The sequence below is a fragment of the Petaurus breviceps genome, unplaced genomic scaffold (assembly GCF_028583685.1).
Source record: "Petaurus breviceps papuanus isolate PSGF00001 unplaced genomic scaffold, PetGlider_PUasm1.0 90822, whole genome shotgun sequence".
NCBI lineage: Eukaryota > Metazoa > Chordata > Mammalia > Diprotodontia > Petauridae > Petaurus > Petaurus breviceps.
Genome location: NW_027187351.1, coordinates 24,295,975 through 24,322,058, shown reverse-complemented (window position 1 = coordinate 24,322,058; position 26,084 = coordinate 24,295,975). Strand labels below are relative to the sequence as shown.

General features: G+C 35.9%; 1 protein-coding gene across 2 annotated transcripts in view; it reads left to right on the top strand.

The window, feature by feature from the left end:
• The window catches only part of LMBRD1 (LMBR1 domain containing 1), a 217,155-nt gene that overhangs the window by 140,148 nt on the left and 50,923 nt on the right, over positions 1 to 26,084 (top strand). For both annotated transcript variants that reach the window (XM_069070723.1, XM_069070724.1), the window contains exons 10-13: positions 6,485 to 6,549; positions 6,923 to 7,025; positions 18,431 to 18,535; positions 19,963 to 20,112. In XM_069070723.1, coding sequence (XP_068926824.1) covers positions 6,485 to 6,549; positions 6,923 to 7,025; positions 18,431 to 18,535; positions 19,963 to 20,112 — 423 coding nt within the window. The remainder of the gene's footprint in view (positions 1 to 6,484; positions 6,550 to 6,922; positions 7,026 to 18,430; positions 18,536 to 19,962; positions 20,113 to 26,084) is intronic.

Sequence of the window (26,084 nt, the reverse complement as noted above, 5' to 3'; positions counted from 1 at the left end):
GCTATGAGCTGCTTCTCTATTCTTTTTAGTCCCTGGTGTCATCTGTTTACCCTCAGGGTACCTTTCTGTTTGACTGACCTTTGACAAGAACTTATTTTTTGGGGGGTGGGGAGTGCTATCTGAGGCATTGACTGATGTGTTGTATATAAATAAAAGGTTAAAAATCTATTTGGGCACTTTTTTGGAATGCTTGCAACTTGTGAACTGTACTTTTATTTTGGGGAATAAATTGAAAATATTTTTTCTAAAGTGTAAATCAGAAGTTAACTTTTTAAAATGTGGCTTTTAAAATAGAGCAAGCAGGGGGGAAATGACATTAAGTACTATATGAAACAGTAGTCTTTGACTTGGTTCTGTAAATACTGCTCCACATGTCACTGAAGTCCTGTGTCTATCTTTGGCTGATTTATTCCATATAGCATTTTTTTGACTTACAAAAAAATTCTCATTTCTAAATAGATTCTTTTTTTCATTAAAGTTTTCAGATTAAAATTATCTCTGATCCCATAGTCATTGATGATGAAGTGGAATGAGGGGTAGCTATTAACCACCATGTAATATACATTTTTGAGAAAACATTTGTAAAGAAATCCTTTGCAAAAGGTTACTTAAGGGTGACAGAATTTGCACTTCAGCTTTTTAGATTGAAGCATATGTTTGTCCAGAAACCCAGTTGTTTATCTTAATCTTGTTTTATTTTATTTTTTTTATTTTATTGCCCCTTAACCTTTCTAAAAGAATACATTTGTAATATTTAACTGTTTAAAATTGCTTGGCATTTTAAGTCTTTATAAATAATCAGAATTCTGTTAGCCATTAATTTTCAGTTTTCAGAATTAAACCAGGAAATCATCCTTAATATTAATATATTCTAATTTTAGAAAAAATATATCCCTGTGTTAAACTCTAAAAATATTTATTTATGACATTCACAATGTCTGATTTTCTTTATATTTATGCAAAACCCTTTTTTTTAAGTGACTACCTTGTATGTGAAGTGCTGTGCCACGGCCTGGTGAAGGTGGGGATGGAGATGAGATTTTTCAGTTTTGTTGTAAATCCAGAGTTATTGTTGTGGTAGGACTAAAGATCATGTCCCAGGTAAAGAGCAAGACATAAGTAATTTTGAAATCTAGCGTTCTGTCACTAAATTTTATGTAAGAAAAAAAGAACACCCAGTAAAATGGAAAACTTCTACAGATACTTGATAGATTATGTTTGTCTTTCATTCTCAAAGAGGACCATGACATCAGGGAGATGATGAAATGACTTGCAATTAACTTTATTTGAGTGAGTGAGGGCTGGGAGGGAGGGAGGTAGGTAGGTAGGTAGGTAGGTAGGTAGGTAGGTAGGTAGGCAGGTAGAGCAAGCAAGCATTTAAGTAGGGTTTGCTATTGCTTTTTAGGCACTGTTCTTAGTGCAGAGAACACAGATGTACACAAGCAAGACAGTCCCTGCCTTCAAAGAGCTTACATTTAAATGGTGGAAAACTGTACTTAAAGGTGTGCCAGAAAGGGGTTATCTTAATCCTGGTCCCAATAAGATAAAGCAAAACTCACCTACTGAAGTAGAGCAATCCAGATAGGATTAGCAGGCAACCAAAAAAAAAATTAGTAAATAATAAGTCCCTGGATAAACTCTTTGAGAATATAAATGTTACTTGTAATGGAATGTTTCACATTAAGATGATTCTATGTAGAACCTTTTTTATTGTCTTCCTAATTCTAAATTCAAAAGTTTGAATATAATGGCATTCTGATACTGTGCTATACTTAAAAAAAAATAAAATCAAGGACTTTATGCCTTACTCCCTGGTATTTAAGAATTTACTTGTGTCTGTTAACATAATTTAAAAATCTATTTTTAATATCCAAATGTGGATATAATAGTTCAGTTCACATAGATGTATTTTCATTTAAAGGCTTGTAAACTGTTGTGTTGATTAGTTTACTACATCTCCTGGTGGCAGGCACAGGATCCTGGGGGGTACAAGGAAAGGCAAAAGATAGTTACTGAGCAGAGGAAGCAGAAAGGCAGGGGTGGCGTGGGAGTGTACCCAGTGTAGGGTAGGAGAAGTCCAGAGGAATATAGCTGGGTGGAAAATAAAAAGATACTGCACTGGGCTCCCTTCTTAAGTGAAGGTTCTAGGAGGAGCAGTGTCTGGTCTCTAATGATTATTAATTTTTTTACATTATTCTTGCTGCTTAAATTTCAAAATGTTAATTTTGGGTTTTTATTTCTATGATAGATCCCCCCTCCCAATACTATTGTGAAGCATTGTTACAGACAACACACTAGTTCTGTAGGATTCGTATTCTAAATATCACCATATCATGGTTTGTTTTATGACTTTTATGGTAGAATTTGGTTGTAATGCTTTAATAACTTAAATGCAAGACAAACTGGTATGGGAAAGTTTATTTGGGTTCTGCTTGTATAAAAACTAGGTATCTATGAACCTAACCTCAGTTTTAAATTGAAGGAGTAGATAGGACACTAATACACTGTACTGTAAATGATATGTTTGACTTCTTAAATGTTTGGGAAATCAGAAAACCTAGATTTAAATACTAGCATTCCATCTTCGACTTAAATTTAATCACATGACCTATCAAGATGGTATCTTCTCGTCTGTATAATTGGGAGGATTGGGCTAGAACATTGTCAGAACCCTTCTAACTCTAAAATTCTGTTATTCAATGATTTCAAGATTATTTTAAATATTGCCTTCTTGTATGAATGAGGGGGGATCTTTATATACATTTTGTGTACTGTATAATTCACTGTCCAAAAAGTTTTCCCTATTCCAAGTACATGAAGATGTAATATAGCCTTTGAAAAGTTTTACTAGGGGCGGCCACGTGGCTCAGCGAGTAAGAGCACTGGCTCCAGGGTCCGGATGACCTGGATCAAATCTGGGCTCAGATACTCAGCACCACATCCAGAAATAACTGGCCATGTAACCTTGAGCAAGTTACTTAACACCAATTGCTTAAAAAAAAAAAAAAAAAAGAAATAAAAAAAGAAAAGTGTTACCACCAAAATGTTAATTTAAGTCATATTTTTTTTTTACTTTTGAATGAATTTGTATTTTTGTTTGAATAGATGAAAAAACATTTTTATAAAAATAGCCTACTAGTGTATTCCTCAAAATCTAGTTATAACTATTGTCTGATGTTTGTTATTTCTACATGTATTTCTGCCATGCCATAGTGTAAGGTTAATAAACTAATTTAAAGGACTCATACATAGATAATAGCTAACTAATAGCTAACATGTACATAGTGCTTTAAGGTTTACAAACCATTTTACAATTCTCATTTGATCTTCACTACAGTGGTGGGTGGTAGGTACTGTTTTGATCCTCATTTTATAGATGGTTGAATGGCTAGCATCTAAGGCTAGATTTGAACTTAGGTCTGCTTGACTTCAGTCTCTCTCTCTATCTCCCTATCTATGGTGCCACTTAAATGGCTAGCATAGATTTAGAACTAGAAAGATACATTAGAGGCCAGGAATTATACAGATTAGGAAACTGAGGCCCCAGAAAAGTAGTGACAAGGTATCACACTGCAAGTAAGTGTCTGAGGCATAATTCCAGCCCAAGTCTTTCCTGACTCCAAGTTCAGTACTATATAGGCTACTGGAAATTCTTGTGGTGTATGATATTACCATTTTATACTAACTAAATTAACTCTAATTTTGAGCTCATCTATAACAATTATATATTATGATTCCAGAATTAAATATTAACCATTTGTATATGTGAAACAGCATGCTTCTAGTGTAAATAACACTGAATTCATAGACTGGAGCCTCAGGTTTGAATCCTTATTTTTCATCTTGCTGTCTCTGAAACTTTGGGCAAGTCACTCAACCTTCTCTTTAGGTCATTTCCCTTTTCTTTAAATGGGGACAATAATGCTTGCACTACCTACTTCACAGGGTTGTTGTATAGATCCACAAAATTACTTAGTGTTTCATAAGCCTTTAAGCACAATACACACGCACATATATATATATATATAAGCTATCATTTTTATATAAGCAATGAGAACATAATGTCTTTATCTTTCGTTTATATACCAATTAAATAAGACAGCTTAAATTTGTGATCCCAGCAGGCAGTGGCAGAGCTGGAATAGTGTGCAGGGCCTACACATTATAGGTATTCAGGAAGTTTTTAAAGTGAATTTTAAACACTGAATTTATTTCATCGCGTACAATTCAGCCCTGAGATTCTACATTGTTTTTGATTTTATTTCCTCCTCCTCCTTTCAGTTGCCAGATTTTTGTTTTTATCCCCCCACTACAGAGAGGCATTTGTGTACACCTAGGATAGTCTGAGGCAATTATGTAGTACTGTTCATTCTAATTTGTTGCTACATTTCCATTCCAGAGGAGATAATAGGAAATGAAACTACCAATGTTTCATAAAATTCATAAATAGCCTACCTTTTAGTAGCATCCTTGTCTTTTGATTCTCTTATATACCCTTCTCTTCTCCTCACCAGTCCAGTCACTTTTTCCTCCCAAAATAATTCTCTCATTTAATGTTCCAGAGGAAGTGAGGTGACATAGGCACTATAGCACAGGGCCTGGAGTCAGGAAGACCTGAGTTCAAATCTAGCCTCAGATACTTACCATGTGACCAGGGTCAGTCACATGGCCTCTGTTTGCCTCCCTTTCTTCATGGGGTTATTATGAGGATCAAATGAGAAAATATTTGTAAAGTACTTAGCACAATGCTTGGCACATAGTAGGTGCTTAATCAATAATGCTTACTTTCCCTTATTTAGTTTCAATTATGCAAATATTTATAAAGGATCTACTATATGCAGAGTGGTAGGAATTCAGAATTAAAAGGGAAATTTTCTCCCACCATTTCTAGAGCTACTCTTAACTATTTCATTAGCCTTCTTTTTCCTCCCTAGTTCATATGACACTGTAACCATTTTATTCTTCTTAAAACACAGTTCTAATCATGTCATCTACTTACTCAAATACAATACCTTCAGCAGTTCTCCATTATATACTGTTTAAAGTATAAGCTCCTTCACTTAGTTTTCAAGCATCCCTGTAACAGGACTCCCATCAGCCTTTCCAGCCTTATCCTCTTTCATTGCCTTGTCATCTGTAGCCAAATTGGATGGCAGAGCATCCTCTATGTATACCTTTGTGCTTTCTCTTTCTTGAGTGTTCTCCCTTTGCACTCTGTCTTCAGAGTCCAGCTCAAATGCTGGCTCTTCTTGGAATCCTGCCCTGATACTAGTAGTTGGAAATTTTTTTTTTCCTTTTCTGAACTCCTAGTTTTTTAAGTTTCCTGCAGGTAAGTTCTTTATTGTATATGAAGTCTGTTTGGGTCAAAGCTTATTTTACCTCATGGATGCCAGTGATTTCCTTTCTTTTCTGGTCTTTCTAGCTCCTCACTGCTGTTTAGACCATCTTTACTCTATTTAAGCCCCTGGTTCTCATGGTACCTATAATCGTAATGGGAATTCAAAGATCTCTGCCCCTCAATAAACCCAAGGGAATTTGAAGACCTTCCCTGCTTTGAAAGTAAACTCTGCCCCCTAATAGGCTAAATGTAATCACATGGAACCTGTGGTGGGAGGGGTTTGCTGAAGGATGAGCAGAGCCCACAGAAAGCTGGGAGTCAGAACAGCTAGATGGTGGGAGGAGAGAGGACTGCAGGCAAGCACACAGTTAGGCTTGTGAGTAAATGTTGGTTTGTGGGAAGACTAAAGGATAGTGTGGCTGTCTATGCTGTTGTGGCTTACTAACTTTTACTGAGATGGAATCGGCTTACTGGTTTTGGGATTCGGTTTTCTGGTGTCTGAATAAATGTTTTGCTTCTGTGTTAAGTATGGAGAGTTTGTTATATTTTGTGACTGAGCACCAGGCAGGTATATTTATAGTGACTGTGGGCACTGTGAATATTGCATTGGTGCTACAGTGCATGGTGGACATTCATTCCAGAGACTGTAATGGTGGAAATGAACAATCCTTTTATTCTCTTTTCCACTGCTTTTCTAATTGTCTTATTTTTAACCCAGAGGTCTTAATTCTATCCTTCATTCTTGAGTCCTTCTCCAACTAAAAGTAAAGTTTTCAATAAAGTATGAGAACTTTTTTTCTATGAGTTTTTTATCTGTAGTTTGAGATAATCTCAAATGTAAGTTTCACAGAATGAAATATCTAGGAAGGAATCTCTGTTTTTTTGTTTACTGACTGATAAAGTATACTGCAAATGTTGTGTGAATATCTTTTATCCTATATAAATATTCTCAAAGAGTCTTTCAAAGTTATTAAAATTTATGTGAATTATATCTTAAATAAAAATATACCTTGGATTGATTTTTACTGAAACATTGACACACTAATAGCTCATGATCAGTAAGATTAAGCATAATGTGTTTGTACTTTTAATATAAACTTTTAGAGCATCTTGAGCTACATTTTAGTAATATATTTTTGTTTTTAGATCATATGGGGAGTATTTTTCATCCTTGTGGCGCTGCTGTTCACAGTTTCTCTCTTTCTGTCAAAGTAAGTACATTTCAGTGTATTTTTCCTAAATCATTTACACAAATCATGTAATATTATACCTTTTCCTTTCAGAAATCCATTAGTATAGTCTATTCATCTTAAGTTACCTACTTTATTTGAAATATTTTACAATGTTAACTCATAAAGAATGGCTAACTGTATTCCTATAAAGGGCAGTATTTCTTTATCCTATCTCAATCAAATCAACTGAATATAGTTCTGTAAAATATTTAAATGAAGTTCAGTTTTCTGTACATGTATTTCTACCACCAGTTTGCATTCTGTATTTAGGTTATGGTAATTTCTCTGTTTCATCAAATAGGTAATGTTCCGTGTAAACTTTCAAGCCTTCTTTTTTTTGCCCCCACTTTAGCCTGGACAAAGCTCTTCACTCAGCTGGCATTGATTCTGGATTTATAATTTTTGGAACCAACCTGACTAATCCACTGAATATGCTTTTACCTATACTCCAGACGGTGAGTAGTAATTAATAATAATAATTTTGTACTATTAGGTGTTTTGAAACTCAACTCCACCTAAAATTTTATTAGAATAGAATATAGATTTAATCTCTTAGCTACTTCATATAGGATATTACTTTAATAATCAGGAAAAGTGGTATGTAGCAGAGCATTATACTTTTAAAATAATTTTGTTAACTGATGATAGAAATTTTTTTTTAATTTCACTAACCCTTTGCTACCGTCTTTGGAGAAAGAATCATTTCACACATACTTTTTCAAATAACTTAAATATCCTCTCTCTAAGTGTTATGCATTTACATTTTTATTATGAGAAGCTTTCTTAAATGGATCTTAGTCTCAAGTATAGTGATCATAATTCAAATTTTTCTTGATGACTTAGAGCATATATATTAGTTGAACTGTAGCTGAATGTGGTGATTTCTCTAGGGCTAGGATTCCATTAAATGACTCATGGCTGCTCTACTTTTTTCATTTTAATATAGTTTTTACAGACTTTTGGTATTATTTTCTTCATGATCAATTATTAATCCTTTTTTTGAAAGAAAATTTATTTTTTAAATTATATTTTATTTATTTTTTCAATCAATAAAAATCTACATTCTTTCTCCCTAACTCTCTCATAACTGAGGATGAAAGAAAAACAAAACTCTTGTTGCAAATGTGTCATCAAGCCAAACCAAATTTCCACATTGGTTATATCAAAAAATAAATAACATCTTATTCTGCATTCTTGAGAGTCCCTTCATCTCTCTATCAGGAGATATGGGTAAGCATGTTTTCATCATTAGTCCTCTGAAATAGTGATTGATCATTATATCGATCAAAGCTCATAATTATTTTAAAGTTGCCTCTCTTTACTATATTGTTATTATATAAATTGTCCTCCACGTTCTGTTCACTTCACTCTGCATCAGTTCATATAAGTCTTTCCAGGTCTCTCTGAAACCATCCCCCTCATTATTGCTTATAGAACAATATAATTCTAGTCATATTTATGTACTATAACTCGTTTAGTCACCTTCCAATTGATAGTCACCCCCTAGCTTCCCATTCTTTGCCAGCTCAAAAAAAGCTATTATAAATATTTGTGTCCATCTTTAGTTTCTTTTACTTAGAAATCATCTCTTCCTTAATCTGTCATCCCTCTAATTCCTCCTTCTCCCTCCTTGTTTCCCTTCTTTATCTTTATTGATGAAAATAGATTTCTATAATCAACTGTGTATATATTCTTCACTCTTTTGACTAGGTCAAGAGTGAGGTTCAAGTTGTCGGCAAGCCTTCCCCACACCTGTATAGATGTCTACTTAGACACCCTAATTAGATGAAGTAGTATTCCCTAATCTTCCTTTCCTGCTCCTGCCCAGTGTATTCTCTGCCCCCTCCTTTTTGATTATTCTTTTAAGATTATCAAGACATAATAAAACTACCGCCTAGTTTTCTGTAATTAATTAAACACCCTCTGAGACCTAGTGATGATAGGGCTCAGAGGGAATGAGTATCAATTCTCCATATTAAAAATAAATAATTTGTCCTTGTTTATTACTCTTTTATCATTGTTCATTTGTGTTTATTTTTTTATGCTCTCAATTCCTGTATTTGAACTTGAGTTTCTGTATTTGAGTTTCTGTATAATTCTGATATTTTTATCAGGATTGCTTGAAAGTCCCCTGTTTCATTAAAGGCCTTTTTTTTCCTCTTGCCTTTTTTTTTTCACTTGGTTTTACTGGGTCAGTTATTCTAGACTATATGCTTATATATTTTGTCTTTTGAAATATTTTATTCTAAACTCTTCACTTCTTTATAGTGGATTCTTGTAATCGTGTGTGAATACTATGAGTTCTCAGTATTGAATTCTTTCTTTCTAACAGCTTGCAGTGTTTTTTCCTTAACCTGGAAATTGAATATTGGCTATGATGTTCCTAAGAGTTTTGATTTTGGAATTTCTTTCAGGATGTATCTGGTAGTGTCTTTCTTTTTTTCATTTTACCCTCTGGTTCTAAGAAATCTGGGCAATTTTCTTTCATAATTTCTTAAAATACGATATCGAGACTATTTCTTGTTATGGCACTCAAATAGTCCAATGATTCTTATTTTTTCACCCATCAAAATGTTTTTAAGGTCACTTGTTTTTGTCATGAGATACCTTATGTTTTCTGTTTCTTTCCATTATTTTGAATTTGCTTTAATGTTTGTTTTTGTCTTATGAAATCATGGAGCTTCTAATTTATCTATTCCTAATTTTCAGCGAGTCTGCTTGTGGAAAATTTTGTACCTTTTGAACCAAGCTGTTAATTATCTTTCAGTATTTTTCATTTCTTTTCCTGTGTTTTTTCTCAGCATTCTCATTTTTTTTATTAAAAAATATTTTTAACTTAAAAAAAAAAAAAACCTTTTGCAAACTCTTCCAGGAATTCCCGTTAAATTTGTACCCATGCTGTTTTTCTTTGAGTCTTTGCTTGTAAATATTTCCATAAGAGCTTTTTTTATATGGTAGAATTCTTTTTTCTTTTGCTCATTTTTCCACACTACTTCTTTGATTTCACACTTGATGTTAGGGCCAGATTCTGTGTACTTCTAGAGGGAAGGTCTGTGTGGGACCTGCTTTGTTACCTTGGGGGTATTGAGTAATATGTTGTTCCAGGACCTCAGTGACAGTGCCAACTGGGAACCTGCAAAGCTTTTGGTGCTCACGGTGTGATCTGACACAGGGCAAAGATGGTAATAGTCTGTGAGTTCCTGATCTGAGTTTGGATCTGCTCAATAGTAAACTATTGCTTGATTCAGCTAGAAATGCATTCAGATAAAACTGCAAGCTCCCCTCTGGTCCTTATTATTCCTATGTAGGTTAGTCCTGGCTTGACTATTCCTTTGCAGACTTCAGAATAGGCTAGGAGCTAGAACAGAGATCCCCTTGCTGTTCCCCTGAGATCTGAGCTATGTCACTATTGCATGCATCTAAGCTTGCTCCTCTCTGGTTACACTGCCCAAGACCTGTAACTTCTCAACCTGGATTGCAGCTCCCACACGTAAGTGCCTACCTTAGTCTACCATGGAATTATGACCAGCAACTGGGTAGAGGGTAAACAAAACTGCCATTTGGTACTTTGAAATGAGGTGTTCCATTATGTTCTGAGGGTGTTCCAATTTGAGTCTAGGACTTCATCTTGCCCCATTTCACAGCTTCTCCCTGGGTGCTGTAATGCTTGCTTGTGGCCTGTTTCTCACCAGATCCTATCCCTAGTGTCCATTGATCTCTGGCTATCTCTCTTTGCTGACTTTACCTAGCCAAATGACTTACTGTGAGTTTTTCTTAAATTTCCCCCTGAGGTCCTTGTGGCTCTGATTGGAATTTTTATCATTGTGATAGCCTCTCTGGGATGATCTTGTACAGGGAACAATAGTCCAGAAAGAGTATGAAGGTGTCTACCACACTGGAATTTAGAGGCTAGAAACATAGACATATAGAAAATAAAGTAAGAAATAGGATCATCAGAGTAGGTCCTCTTAATTTAGCCCTCTCAGTCTCTAGGCTACAAATTCAATGTGGTCTTGTAGCAGTAAATAGTATGAGAGTATTTTCTATATTTATTTTTAATGTACACACTGACTCTGGGTTTATTCCAATGTAGCTTTCATATGAGTACTCTTGAACAGCGCTTCTTAAAATGTGGGTCTTGACCCCATACAAGGTCATATAACTACATGTGGGGGCTGCGAAAAATTTGGCAATAGTAAGAGGTTTCTGCATGCATAACCAAAAATTAGTTCAAAATCAAATGTGTAATCATTCTGAGGTATTTATGGCAGCACTTGCATTGTGCAACTTCACTGTAGCTTTGATTCTGAACACACAACATGCATACTTGCACAGCGCATGCCGTCACACCACTCAGCGCCAGCAAACACTGTCAGAAAAACTTCCAATTCAGATTTAAGATTATTGTATGTTATGGATTGCAGTGTTTTTACTGTACATACAAAATCATTAAATGAATTTGGGCTTGGGATTAAGGACAGAATTTCCAAAAAATTTTTAAATGCCCTTAAACATACTTCTGCCATTTATTTTATACTAGTTATGTGAAATATTGACGATTATAAAGTTACAAAATCAAAATATCGATCAACTCTGAAAACCATTGAAGATGCTCTATATCCTACAAGTATCAAATATTCCACCAAGATTTAATTCTTTATGTAAAAATAAATAGGGGCCACTAGGTGGCGCAGTGAGCAGAGCACCGGCCCTGGAGTCAGGAGGACCAGAGTTCAAATGCAGCCTCAGACACTAAACACTTACTAGCTGTGTGATCTTAGGCAAGGCAGTTAACCCCAATTGCCCTGCCTCCCCCCCCAAAAAAAGACCAAAAAAAAATAAGCACATCCATCCCATTGGTATGCAAATTTGCTTTCATCTTTAATAAATGGCAAAATTATATGTATACCAAAGAAGTCTTTTAAAATAAATTTATTATAAGTTAAAAAAAATTTTCCCCTGAAAATTTGGTGTTAGATTTAAAAGAGGTTTTTTTTTGTTGTGGGGGAGAGGGAAGGAAGCTCACACAGCTGTATTATTCCCTACTGCTCAGCTATCTTCCTCCATTTTAACTATTAATTCTTGCTTCTTCCTCTAACAACTTCCTACACATTCCAGTTTGTGTTGTCTACTTTTAGCCAGTCACCAAGCTTTTTTATTAATCTATATTACTATGTGTCAGAAATTGTGCTTAATGCTGGAAATACACAGAAAAGAAAATCAGTGTCTTGTACTAAGGAACATACATTCAAGTGGAGGAGATAACATGTAAAACTAAATATATACAAAATAGGTGGGGCACTGACAGCATAAAAGACTAGGAAAAACCTCCTATAGAAGGTGGGATTTGAATTGAATCTTGAAAGAAGTAAGGTAAACTGAAGGGAGCACTCTAGGCATGGGACATAGCCAGGGCAAAGGTACAGTGTCAGGAGTTGGAATAAACCAGTGTGCATGCCTGGAAAAGTCAGATTATAAAGAGCTTTAAATGCTCCCCCTCCTCCAACTCCACCCTCCCCCCAAAAAAAAGTTTATATTTGATTCTGAAGATAGGAGTTACTGACATTTGTTAAATTAGGAGGATGACATGGGCAGATGTGCACTTTAGGAAAATCACTTTGGCAGCTGACCAGAAGATGAATTGAAGTGTGAAGAAATTAAAGTAGAGAGACCAATTAGAAGACTATTGCAGTAGTCAAGAAGTGATGGCTGTATGAGTAGATAGAAGGGCATTTATGTGAGAGGAATATGTTTGACAGTTGTTGGATGAATGCAGCTAGGCAACGCAGTGAGTACAGTGCTGGGTCTAGAATCATGAAGATCTGAGTTCAAATCCAACCTTAGGCACATATTAGCTGTGTGACTTTGGGCAAGTCACTCAAACCTGTTTGCCTTGATCTTTAAAACGAGCTGGAGAGGAAATGGCAAACCACTTCAGTATCTTTTTCCAAGAAAACCCCAAATGAGATCATGAATAGTCAGTTGGATATGAGTGAAACAACTGAACAATGAACTTTTTGGTTATGTTGAGTAAATGTTGAGATTGTAGACCTGGATAACTGGGATGATAAAGAAATAGTAATAATAGGAAAATTTGGAAGAAAGATAATGAATTCAATTTGAGGTAGTTGAATTTTGTTGTACCTATTGGAGTTTTAGTTTGAGGTGTATGAAAGGCATTTGGTGATGGACTAGATCTGAGAATCATTTCCATAGTGATGATTATTGAACCCATTAGAACTAATATGATGTAATAGTAATGAAATTTGAAGTTCCTTTTGTATTGCTAAGCTGACAGGTAGGTAGCACCTAGTTCAAGTTAAGCCTTTGTTAAAGAAACAGAAGGTATGGACTCTCATCTGATGTAAGCAGAAGGGGCTGAAAAGGGTTATATATGTGTTATATATGCAATACTGTATATAAGGAAAAGTCCCAGAAAGGGAGAGTCAGAACTCCTTGGGATAAGCTTTGTGGAGGCAGAAGCAGCTGCTGTCAAGGAGGCTGAAGAGGAAAGGCCCAGGCTGGAGAGAATGATTTTGATTTTGGGAACCATCTGGAGCTTCTGCTGGGGAGCTGCCAACTTCTCCTAGGAGCTGCTAAAGGCTGAGGAAGCATGACTGTGATACTGGTACTTTGCATGAACCTGATTGTGGCTTTGTTGAGCATTGACTTCCCGGGAACAGAGACTGTGAAGGATTGAAGGTAGACTGGACATTGTGAGCTTCAGCGTGGAACAGGAACGGCATGGAGAGCTGGACAAGGAACTGGGAACTTTTTGCCTTTGACTTCAGGTGATAGTTTGTTGAATCCAGGTAGTAGCTGGGAGCATGGAGGGGGATCCAGGGAATCTGAGAGGCTACCCTGAGTCAAGCTGAAAGACGACTTTACTTGGATACTGTGTCCTGACTGAGAAGATTGTAACTTTTGTGACTGAGGGGGGTGGATTGCTTATGTATTTTACACTATGTCTTAAGAGAGTACTGAGCAGTGACTGGTATTGTAACTTAGTGTGCCCCATAAGTGGAGAACTTTGACTATTATATTTTGTGCCTCCTTAAGGATGATTGAATGATTGAGTTGATTGAATGATTGAGTTATTAAGTGATTGATTGACTAAATGATTATACTTTGTTGAAAACTGTGTGACCACTGTGGTGAAAACTGTGGTCATTTTCTGTGTTAAGTTGTTGTGAATGCTGTATTTTGATTATCTGTGATAAGTTGTAACATTGTGTATGCTGTACCTTGATTTACAGTGAATGTTTTACTCTAATGTGTTATTGAATAGTGTTCACTATACTGTGTAATCAGAACTTTGAAAAGCTTTTCACAGTAGCATTCTTCTGGAAAGCTGCTCGTGCGTGGCTTTACATATGATTATAAATTATAGATAGTATTGGTTGTTGTCCTTCATTTACAAAGAGGACCAAAATGACATTACTATGCTAGAGTCAAATTTCAGTCTGGCCAGCTGTGGCTGATCAGACCAATAGGAGCTTGGAATGCTCTAGCACAGGTCTGGCACAAATAGTCAGTGTGAACATTTGGGGTGGATACTCTAAATTTGTGTGTCCGACATTTCCTTTGACCTATTTCAATTCTGCTTTCCTCATAAAGCACAGCACCTTCTCAGATGTGGGCACTCCATGCTGAGGGGGCCTGTGCCAATGTCTCCCTTGTCACGCAATCAATTCCAAAGTTTTTAGGAGAAATCTTGAGAGTATCCTTGTCTCGCTTCTGACCGCCATGTAAATACTTGCCTCATGTGAGTTTTCCATAAAATAGTCTTTTTGGCAAGCATACATTTTGCATTAGAACAATGGCCAGCCAATTGGAGTCATACTCTCTGAAGCAGAGTTGGAATGCTTGACAGTTTAGTTCAAGTAAGGACCTCAGTGTCTGGTACCTTATCCTTCCAGGTGATCTTTAGAATGTTCTTAAGATAATTTTAATGGAAGTGATTCAGTTTCCTGGCATGGTGCTAGTATGCTGTCCAGGTTTTACAGGTTTACAACAGTGAGATCAGCACCATGGCTCTGTTGACCTTCAGTTTGGTGTAGTCATTCTAATACCTCTTCTTTCCCATCCTTCAGAGCCTCCCAAACACTGAGCTAGCTCTGGCAATTTATGCATCAACCTCTTTATCAATGATGGTTTTTTTGTTTGTTTTATTGCCAAGATTTTACTTTGTTTCTGCATTTATCAGTTTGTTGCGTCTCTTAGATAGGAACAGAGCGAGGGTCTCTGCTGAGAAATTCTCAGTGGCATATACGTTCTCACAATTAAGATATAACCAGGTAAGAAGGACAGCTTCTGAGAGCCAGTAGAGGCAGGGCTTGATTAAACTTCATGGTGTGAATGGCATTTCTTAGCAATCAGGCCTTATACCCTAGTGAGACTCATTTTTTTCCATCCCTTTCCTTCCTTGCTCCACATCTTCATCTCTGTCTCGGGCTCTTCCACGGTTTTTCCTGTCTCTTCTTCTTTCTGCTTCTTCGAACTCCTTTCTCCAAGTGGCATCTCCTTGGGATACCTTTCTTTTGCTCTCTTGTCTACCCTCAGAATTTGCTGGGCTGGGCGCGGATCCCCCAGACCTTCTTGACTCCCAAGTGTTCTCTGGTTTGGGGGCCTGGGGGGCAGGGGAGGGGACCTCAGACACATGGCTCCTGCAACCCAGGCACCTCTACTCCCTGAGGCCACCACTGGGAACCTTGGGCTGCCCCTCAGGCTCTAGGGCAGAGGCCACAGGGTGGTATGACCCGCTGGCCTGTAGTTACCCCTGTCCCGTCCACCTTTTTTTTTTTTTTTTGCTTTTTGGAGGGTAATTGGGGTTAAGTGACATGCCCAAGGTCACATGGCTAGGGGTGTGTGTGTGTGTGTGTGTGTGTGTGTGTGTGTGTGTGTGTGTGTGTGTGTGAAGTTTCTGAGGCTGGATCCGAACCCAGGTCCTCCTGACTCCAGGGTCGGTGCTCTATTCACTGCGCAATCCCTGCAAAATGATACTGCTGAGGTAAGTGAACTTATCCACAGTATTCAAAACGTTTCCCTTTGCTGTAACTGATGGTGTAGTGGTGGCTGATGGGTCACCTTTTTTTTTTGGTGTTAATTGTTAGGCCAAAAGTAGCATAAGCAGTAGAGAATTGATCCATACTTTGTTTCATCTCAGCTTCAGAGGCAGCATTGAGTGCATAATCATCTGAAAACTGAAAATCATGCACCAATACTCCCTCTACTTGACTCTTGGCTTGTAGCCTTTTCAAGTTGAATTTACCATCTTTGCTGTAACTGACCTTCATGCTGTGTTCATCCTCAGTGAATGCATTTGACAACATTCCTGACTCCCAACACACATTCAGCAACAATGGAGTGGAAAAAAAGTGGGCAGCTTTCAGAGATTTGGTGTATAACACTGCATTTGCTCCTCTGCATGAGAGCACTCATGAACACCAAGACTGGTTTGATGAAAATGATGGAAAAATTCAGAAGCTACTAAATGAAAAACGAGAACTACACGGAGTTTTTACCAGCAGGAAAACTCATCCATATCTTGAAAAGGCAACATTGAATTCCATCAAAAAGTAAAGTACAAGCAAAGCTTAGAAAGATTCAGTATACTTGGCTTAGTAAGAAAGCAGATGAAATTCAGTTTTATGTTGATAGTAACAATCCAAAGCACTTTTATGATGCCCTGAAGGCTATTTTTGGGCCATGGATCTATGGTGCATCTCTACTACTCAGTGCTGATAGAGCCACATTGATTAATGATAAGGATTTGATCCTAGAAAGATCAAAGAAATACTTCCATAGAGTTCTTAGCAGACCATCATCAATCAATGCTGAGGCCATTGACCTCTGGTTGGGTTGAAGTCAGTCCCTACCTAGCTGAAGTTCCAACTGATGAAGTTTTGAATGCCATTAGTCTCCTTTTACTAGGCTAAGCACTTGGTGTTGATTCTATTCCTTAGATAGTAAAGAGGGAAAATAAAGGAAGTTCCCAGGGAAACCCTACTGTTAATTGAGTGACTTAAAGAACTGTCAAAAGAAATTAAGAAAGAGCAGATAATTAACCTCGAAAGAGGATTATGTAAGAGGAAGTGATAAGCATTGTCAGATGCTATCTAGGTCTAGAAAGTTGAAGTTTGAGAAGAAGATATTAAAATTGGCAGTTTAGTGTACTGGTAACAGATTTTTGGTTGAATTATGAAGTCAGAAGATTGTATAAGGCTGAGAAGAAAGTGAAAAGTTTAGAAGAGAGGCACTGAACTGGCTTTTTTTTTAATTTAGCTGTGAAGGGAGAGGAGAGATATAGTACAATAGTTAGGATGGTAATATCAAGTTAAAATATTTTTTAAAGGACGGTTACAATTTGTTTATATGTAACATGGATTTGTTTATGTAGAGCAAGGAAGGATCTAGTAAAGAGAGAGGGGAGAGATTGAAGATAATAGGGACTGATAATGGGGGCAGTTTTCTGTAAAAGAAAGAAGAGTATGTGAGATAGATGCATACATACATGCATGCATGCACATACATATACACACATACACACACATACACACACATACATACATACACATACATATACACACATACATGCACACACAATACATACATACACATACATATACATGCATACACATACACACATACATACATGCACGTACACGGACATATCTATCTATCTCTGAATAGGGTTAACCTTGACAAGGGGAATTGTTGCCTTTCTATGAGTGAGGAGTGAAAGAAGGAATAGCTGGGGAAGATGTCTCAGTGTTGTGAGATGAGTAGAAAAAGGGAAACTCTTGACCAAATGCCTTCACTTTTTTCAGCAAAATATAAAACAGTATCCTCTGCTGGGAAGATGAGAAGAAAGATGTGCTGTAAGAGTCTTAAGCAGAGATGAGAAGGTTTGAAACAGCCAGACTACAAATTCCCCATTTTTACTTTTTAATGCTTTCAAATGGGAATAACAAATAATTTCATGGTTACTAATTGAAATTAGTATAAAGTATGAATACATAGATGCATTCCAAGAGCTTAGATCTAATTGAATCACTAAGCTAAACATTTGAAAATTCAGTTACTCATCAAATGAAATCTTGTTTATAAAATGCAAATTTCATGAGCATAATTTGCTTAAGTGTCAACATATCAAGATATTACTACTTCTTAATAAGTCATAATCACCTCTCTTTTTCCTTACAAATTAATAACTTGTTAATGTGGCTGTCATTTCTTGAAGGGAAGCATACCATTTTTTGAAGATATTTTCTATGGAAATTAAATAGCCATTAGCAGCTTTAGAAACTAGCGTTACCCAGTTGATAGTGTTGCTAAGAAAGACTTTGAGAATTGTGACATTGCTTAACACTCCAAAGCATATACACCAACTGGTATTGTTCACATTATAACATTTTAGCCAAGAAATAACTATCTGTAATTTAATGAGGCATTCATTTGATTTTGTATGCCAGTATGCTTTTTTTTATTTGAAAGCAACTTCTATTTTGACTAATTTCATAGAGCCTGTTATTTTTAAATTATAACTATATATCTGTACCTATTTCCCTGCACTATTTCTTAAACATATAGGTAGCTAACTGAAGTCTTAAGAGAATTATGTATTTTCTTTGACAGTTACTAAAATACTTATAAATATTAGCTTCTTCCAAGCCTTGTTTAAAATAGATTCTTATTAATTAGGCAATCTATTTTTCTCTTCTCATTTGGTCATAGTATTTATTGGATTTTGATATTTTGAACTCTTGCCTATATTAAGGTGAACTATCTTGGGCAGATTTTTATATTGTACCACTCTCACAGTTTATTTCTGTATTAAATTTGAATTTTTCTGTTTCAGGTTTTCCCACTTGATTATCTTCTTATAACAACTATAATTATGTACTTTATTTTCACTTCAATGGCTGGGATTCGTAATATTGGCATATGGTTCTTTTGGATCAGAGTGAGTAATAAAAATATATACTACTGAAAAATCACTTTCACTTTTTTTCTATATATGCCATATCTGATACCAAGCTATATTACTTGTTTTGTGATGATAAAGGGAACAATTTCACCAAAGTTATCAAAAAATGATTATTAATTTTTCATTAGATATTTAAATTTATGGATTATATTATATTCTACAAGTCATAATTCTCTATAACATTGGCTTGATAGCATTCAATATACACAGAAGTTTAAAGGATGGCATTTAATCCAAGAGCTTTGAAACTAAGCTATACAGTATACAAATATATGTTTTTATGCAGCTAGAAAAAGGAAGTTATTCAGTTTTATTACGTTAAATATCTATCCACCCAGATTAAATGTGATATTTAAGGTAAACCCAAAAAGATGTTATTTGAACCTTGGGAGTTCATTAAGTAAAAAGCCACCTCCTTGATGCCATTTTATATGTACAAACATAAAAATAGGTATGAAAAACTTAAAAACAAAGTCAAACAATAATATAATGATGTTGGATTTGATATCATATGTTGAGCCATATTTTAACAGTTCCAGTGACTTGAAAGAAATCGACTGATTCTCTTGTTTCACTTGTTCTTAATATTTGGAATGAATGTAAAAATATCTATTTCAGAGGTTGTCACAAATCAGTTTTCATAGCAGTTTACCTAAAGGTTTCATAAATGTATTTCATGAATATGGTGGTGTCACTCAGTTGACTTCATGTGACTTCATATTATAACTTAAATATAAAGTCAAATATTTAAAATTTTAAACTAAAATCACCCTAATGATTTCAAATAAAACTAGAGGTAATTCTTATGGATTTAATACTTTATCAACTGATTTTTCTTTATGTAAACAAGTATGCTCCAGGACAAAGGTTTCTTAGAATTTTTTGTGCCTTGTATCCCTTTGGTAGTCAGATAAAATCCATAAATCCCTTCTCAGAATAATGTTTTTAAATACATATAGCAAAGTACATAGGGTTATAAAGGAAACCACTTATATTGAAATAGGTATGAAATTTTTAAAAAAAGAAAAAGAGCTCATCGACACCAGATTTTTAACTCTTGCTCTACAAGTTAATACAAAAATATTGACTGTATTAAGTAACATTATAGCATCTATTTTGTTGATTTAAAAAAACTGATCATTTATAGGCCCTTTTTGATTTAGCAGTTTTTGCAGTAACTGTCTTCTCTAAACAAAAGCTAGATTTTACCTAAAAGAAAAAAAAATCAATTTTTAATCACATTTATTACTACTAGCAATGATTAAGAGCTTTTATACTTTATTTTAGAAAAGATAGATTATAAAAACATAAAAACATTTACTTTAACAGAGAATTTGCACTTAAGTAGAACACTATTTGAAACAGTATTGCTGATGTATTAATGCTACACTTTTTTTCCCTAGTTGTACAAGATCAGAAGAGGTAGAACCAGACCCCAAGCACTTTTATTTCTCTGCATGATACTTCTGCTGATTGTCCTTCACACTAGCTATATGATCTACAGTCTTGCCCCCCAGTATGTTATGTATGGAAGCCAAAAATACATAACAGAGGTAAGCAATTTATGTTAAGATATTTTCATCTACATTTTGCGTGGCTATAGAATCTTAGAGCTGGAACAGACCATAGAGGCCATCTAGTCCACATGGGAACCCTTTATATATTTTTAGAACATTATCATGACCTCCCTCTTCCTATTTAAGTCCCCTTTTTCACCTAAACGTTCCCAGTTTCTTCTGCTGATCTTGTATGACATAACTCTTTGTTGCTTTTACTATCTTGGCTATCCCCAGTTCTTAATGGTAACCTCTTTACAATATGATAATACCCAAAACTAGACACAGTAGCACATATTATCTGACCCCAGGGCACAGTACAGTATTACTTTCTCTGGACATTATGCCTCTGTTAAGGCAGCCTAAAACATTAGCATTTTTATCTACTGTGTAACACTTCCTCTCATGTTGAGTTAAGCTTATAGTCCATCAAAATCCATATACCTTCATTACATGAATTTGCTACCTAACCAAGTCTCCCACATTCTGTATTTGGATAACTGATGTTTTGATCCGTGTTTAGGACCTTATTTTTATCCTCTTAATTTTCCACTTTTTTATTACATCACCCTACTTACTATTCCAACTTCTGAAGACTTTTTAACCCTAATTTACAAATTAATGTTAATTATATTGAGAAAGTAGATATAGTTTAAATGATGTATGACATGAGATTATCAGTTTCATCAGATTACTTCTTAAATTACTTTTTAATTTATATAATACCATGTTTATATTATTCATATTTAATGTGAAATTCTCATCAACTATATACTGAATTTCATTATAAAGCTTTCTTAAATGGATCCCATGCTATTAAGCTAATGCATTTTAGCTCAGAACTTTATTAAAACTCCTAATATTCCCTCTTAACTGAATGACTACATGACTAATAATATGCATTCCCAAAAAGAAGTTGTTTAAGAGAATGTTATATGTCAGTCCCCATAGGTCCTGGCCCCAGAGGGAGTTCCTTTATTAATTCTGCTATTTCAGTTACATTTATTTTCTAGGAGTTTGGAAGAAGGCCCTCTTCTAGTTCTGTTCTAACTAATGTGGGGAGAGAAGACAACTCAACATATTTTGTCTCCTTTTTTCTAATCTTTTCCCTCTTCCAGTCTATTTTATGTACTACTTCCAAAATAATCTTTCTAAAATAACAACTTTGTGTTTTTTCCTCACTCAGAAAACCTTGGCTGCCTTTTGCTATAGCACAAAGATTAACCTTTTGAGATGAGCCTTGAAAGCTTTCATTAATCTGACCTTTTTCTGTCACATCAGCCTCCTTGCCTCTACAAATATATAATATTTTTATACCTGAAAATCACTTGATTATTCTCTCTTTTTGCCTTTTTCTTCTGACTATTCAAATCTCTCAGATTTATTTGTCCTACTTCACAAAGCCTGAGATCACAGTATCCTCCATTGGTAGCTATCGTTTAACTGAATTTTTCAAGGATGAATATGTGCCTCTTGTGTGTGATACTGTGCTGAGTGTTAGAGAGAAGAGTATAGTGCTCCTTGTGGCGTATCTTCATGGGTTGCCATGCATTGAATTGTATGGGTGCTTCATGTTTGTATTGCTTTGTTTTCCAGTTAGATTATAAGCTGCTAGAAGACAGGGAATATATCTTATTCTTTTATCTCCTCTTTTCACAACCTTGCTTGTTGAATGAAGAAATGATGCCATTATTTAGCAATGTTGCATGTATGTGTGCTAAATGTGTGTGGTAAACTATGATTTATACCCCTACTGTGGTATTCTTTGGCCCCTGTTTAATTTTTCGTCATAGACTAGAGTTTGTGAACAGTTTGACTATGCTCTTAAATAGTTGTGCTCTGAAGGCTGCAACACAAATGTGCAATATGTAGGCATCTTATATCATTCATTTTAAATGATGCCCTCTCCAGTATATCTATCTACACATGGTTGCCAAAATAACTTTGCAAAGACATAAGCTTGACTGTGTCACTCCCGTGCCTCAGAGTATTTTCAGTGGCTCCCTCTTACCTCAGAGATATAATAGAAACTTCCTCAGTTTGGCATTAAAAACCCTTCAAAACCTGGCACAAACCTTAGTCCATATCACCCTGCCCTACATCTTCATGAACTCTATATTCCAAACAAACTGGCCCTCATTGTTTTCTAAAAACAGTTCTTTGTACTTGACCTCTGCACATTTGTATAGGATTTCACTCAGACTAGAAGTGTATTTCCTCTTCACCTTCACTTCTCAGATTCTGTAGTTTCCTTCAAGGCTCAGCTCATGGGCCACCTCCAGAGGGAAGCCTTTCTTAAACCCTGTAATTGTTAAGACCTCTAGCTTTACTTAAATGATTAGGTATAAATATATCTATTTATACTTTGTATCTGCCTCCTCAACCCCATAAGCAAAAGGTAAACTCATGGAGAATAGAAACCATTTTTATTTTTTTTTATTTTAAGTTCCTGGCATATACAGTGCTTTGTATGTAGTAGGAAATTAATAAATCTTTTTCATTAGTAGAGACTTTAAGCCCATAGTCCAGTATAGGATGCTTTTGCAGTGATCTCGTCAGGGGAAAATGAGGACCTGAACTAAGATAATTGGTTGTGGGAATACAGAGGTGGGGATGGATGTGAGAGATGTTGAACCAATGTAACTGAGGAGACTTGACAGCTTAAGGGATATGGAAAGTGAGGGAGAAGAAAGGATCAAGGATGACGCCAAGATTGCCAGCCTAGGTCTGAAAGCATGAATGGTACCTTATAGTGCCAGTGCAATATTTACAGTGCCCATGATCACAATAAATATACCAACTGTGACAAAAATATTCCCACATGGTGCTCCATCACAAAATATAGCAGAGTTAATATAAAAGACAGAAGCAAAACATTTATTCAGACACCAGAAAACCAAATCTCAAAACCAGTAAGCCGATTCCATCATAGTAGCAAAGAAGTTAATAAACCGTAACAATATAGAATCACAACATACTTTTAGCCTTCTCACAAACAAATATAAGATTATCTACTCACAGATCTGGCTAACTCCTTGCCTAAGCATTCTCTCTCTCCCACCGTCTCTCTTGCTCTGACTCTCAGCTTCATGTGGGCTCTGTTCTATCTTTCAGCAAACTTCTCCCACGACAGGTTGCATGTGACTACATTCAGCCTGTTAGGGAGCAGAGTTTATTTTCAAAGCAGGGAAGATCTTCAAACTCCCTTAGGCTTAATTAAAGGGCAGGGAAGATCTTCAAATTACCATTACCATTAGATACCTTTAACAGAAAAGATAAAGTTAGGAAAAGGGATGCATTTGGGAACACAAAATATTGGGTTCTGTTTTAGAAATGGAGTTTTCATATGCTTATGAGACCTCTGCTTAGAAATATCTAGCAGATAATTAGTGGTATGGTACCAGAACCCAGAAGAAAGATTGGGGTTGGTTATGTAGTTCTAGAAACTCTGTGAATGTGGGGATTATTTGATTTTTGTCTTGGTATCCCCAGCATCTGCCACATGGTAGGAACTTCATAAATGCTTTTATAGATTGGTTTTCATAGAAACTATAGATGAATTCATGGGAGCAGATTATTGAGAAGTGGATTAGAGAATAAAGGGGAAAGAAAGACAGACCCTTGATAGGAAATAATGATGATCTAATAAAAGAGACTGAGAATGCACAATCAAGTTGAAGGAGAATCAAGAGAAAGCAGTGTCACAAAAATTTAGGGAGGAGAGAATGTCCAGAGGAGAAGAGAAGGTGGGGAGTTCAGCAGTGCTGCAGAGAAGTCGAGAAGATTGAGAATGATCCATCAAATTTAACAGTTAAAGAAAAGTTTTAAATTAAATGGCAAGTAGAAATAGTATTTCAGAGGTTTGAGAAAAAAGCAGACTTTTTTCTAGGAATTTGGCTGTCAAAGGGAAGAATAGCTTTAGGGCATGGCAAGATCAAGTGAAAGTTTTCTAAGTTTGAGGATGACTTAGGAATGTTTTTAAGCAGCAGGGAAAGAGCTATAGATTGAGAGATATCGATGCTAAGAAAGAGAGAACATATGATTTGGGGGAATAACCTACCAAAGAAGGGGATAATGGAATCAAAGTCTGCTTCTTGGTCAGAATGTTAAGAAAAAGAAATAGGATAATTTCTAAGATTTTGAAATGTGAACTAGGGGAAAAGTACCTTGTGATTGATTTTGTTGCTTTCTGTGTTAGGAAGCAAAGTTCTTAGCTTCTAGGGCAAGGAAGGGCTTCAGGAGGGAGGGAGAAAAGGTTTATGATTGCTGTGAGATTCACAGTAGTCCCTTAGAAAACAATAAAAAGCTAGCCATGCAGCAGTGAAGACCCAACTAAGATTATAACATGAATTTATACTTGACTCAGTCAACTTGGTTTTGTGATTCCCTCCAGGACCATTTAGCAGCATAGTTTGTGAAAAGGAAACAAAGTAGGCCAGGGGTGAGGGTAACCCAAAGTTTGGTTTGGGAAGGAGTAAATAACATTATAGGGAAAGAAAGAAAGGAATTAGGGAATAAAGGTTAGTGTATATAATTGAACTGATGAACTATAGCATAAAGAATTGTAAAAGGAGTTCAGTATAGGACTGTTGGCCTGGGCGACTGGAAGGAAATGAAGTGGCTAGAAGTTGAGGTAATAATGAATAGGTATAGGAGGGAACACAGAGAAGATGGGAGGATAGGAGCTAAATAATCTCGTGATAGCTCAAGATGTGCATTTTCCTCATTATTTCTATTTCTATAAGTCTTCTTTTGTAAGGCTTGTTAACTTAAAGTCTTACAAATACTGATCTGATCATGAGTAATTTAACCTTTTTGAGACTTATGCAACTCTCTCAGACTTAGCTACACAAGTTGTAATCTTTATCAATGTAATAACAAATCTTCATCAATGAAATAACAAATCTTTTATGTACTGATGGAATTTAATATTTTTGTGGATTTCTGCTATCAATGATATAGGTATGTACTCCATTCATTGAGATAAATTTCACCCCATCCATACCTTTTCATTCTGTGAAGTTATTGCGCATACTTAAATGGATCTCTGATCTCACTGATTCTGTTCTTATTTCCAGTGATACATATTTGCTTTCCATCCATTCCTTTCTACCATGTGACTTTTTTTCCCTGTGTCTGCCAGTAAATTCACCACAGCAGATCATCAGAAATGCATGACTGAAGGAAAAAGTCAGAAGGGCATTGATGGATAGCATATATATTTTAGTGGTATACATTCAGATATTAAGAGTTCTTCAAGAAGCACTTCCTTTTCCCTACTACTCCCCACCCTCAACTCCTACTCAACCAGCACATTTGGCAGGACCCTGATTGTGAATTTACAAGGTGACAGGAGGAAGAATAATACGGTATAGGAAGACATGAATGAGGGCTGTGTAGATCTGTGTTTTTATACTGCTGACATGCCAGAGGTCATAAGTTCCTGAAAGCACTAAGAGAAAGATTTTTTTTTTTGAGGAACTATGGAATCTGAGGCAGGAAGCTTGGTAGTGGGCATGTGGATAAGGATAATAGAAAGAGAAACTTGTGTTATTTTTTGTGGTAGTGTGTACTACAGATAAACTAGACCAAGGTAGGAGATCAACTAGGAGTTCAGGACAGAGATCACAAGCCTGTCCTGGAGGCATGCGATAGAAGTGTTAGACTATTTCAACTCTCAATCATCTGTTATATCTTCCCTTTGCCAAAAACAGCAGCTAAATTCTTGGCTTGCCTTTGTGGTGACTTGGTTCTTTCAAAGACAGAGAAAGTGACAAGCAGAACTGCTACCCTGTACCTACAGTGACCAAATAAAGAATAATTGGTGGATGAACTAAAAATGTTGATAACTATAGAGTGGATAAGATGTGACCATTCTATCTTAGAATTCATGAAAGAAGAGGAAAGTCAGGCACAGAGTGACATGCACTTCTGGTTTTTAGAGAATGCATGTAGAAAGATTCAGAGAA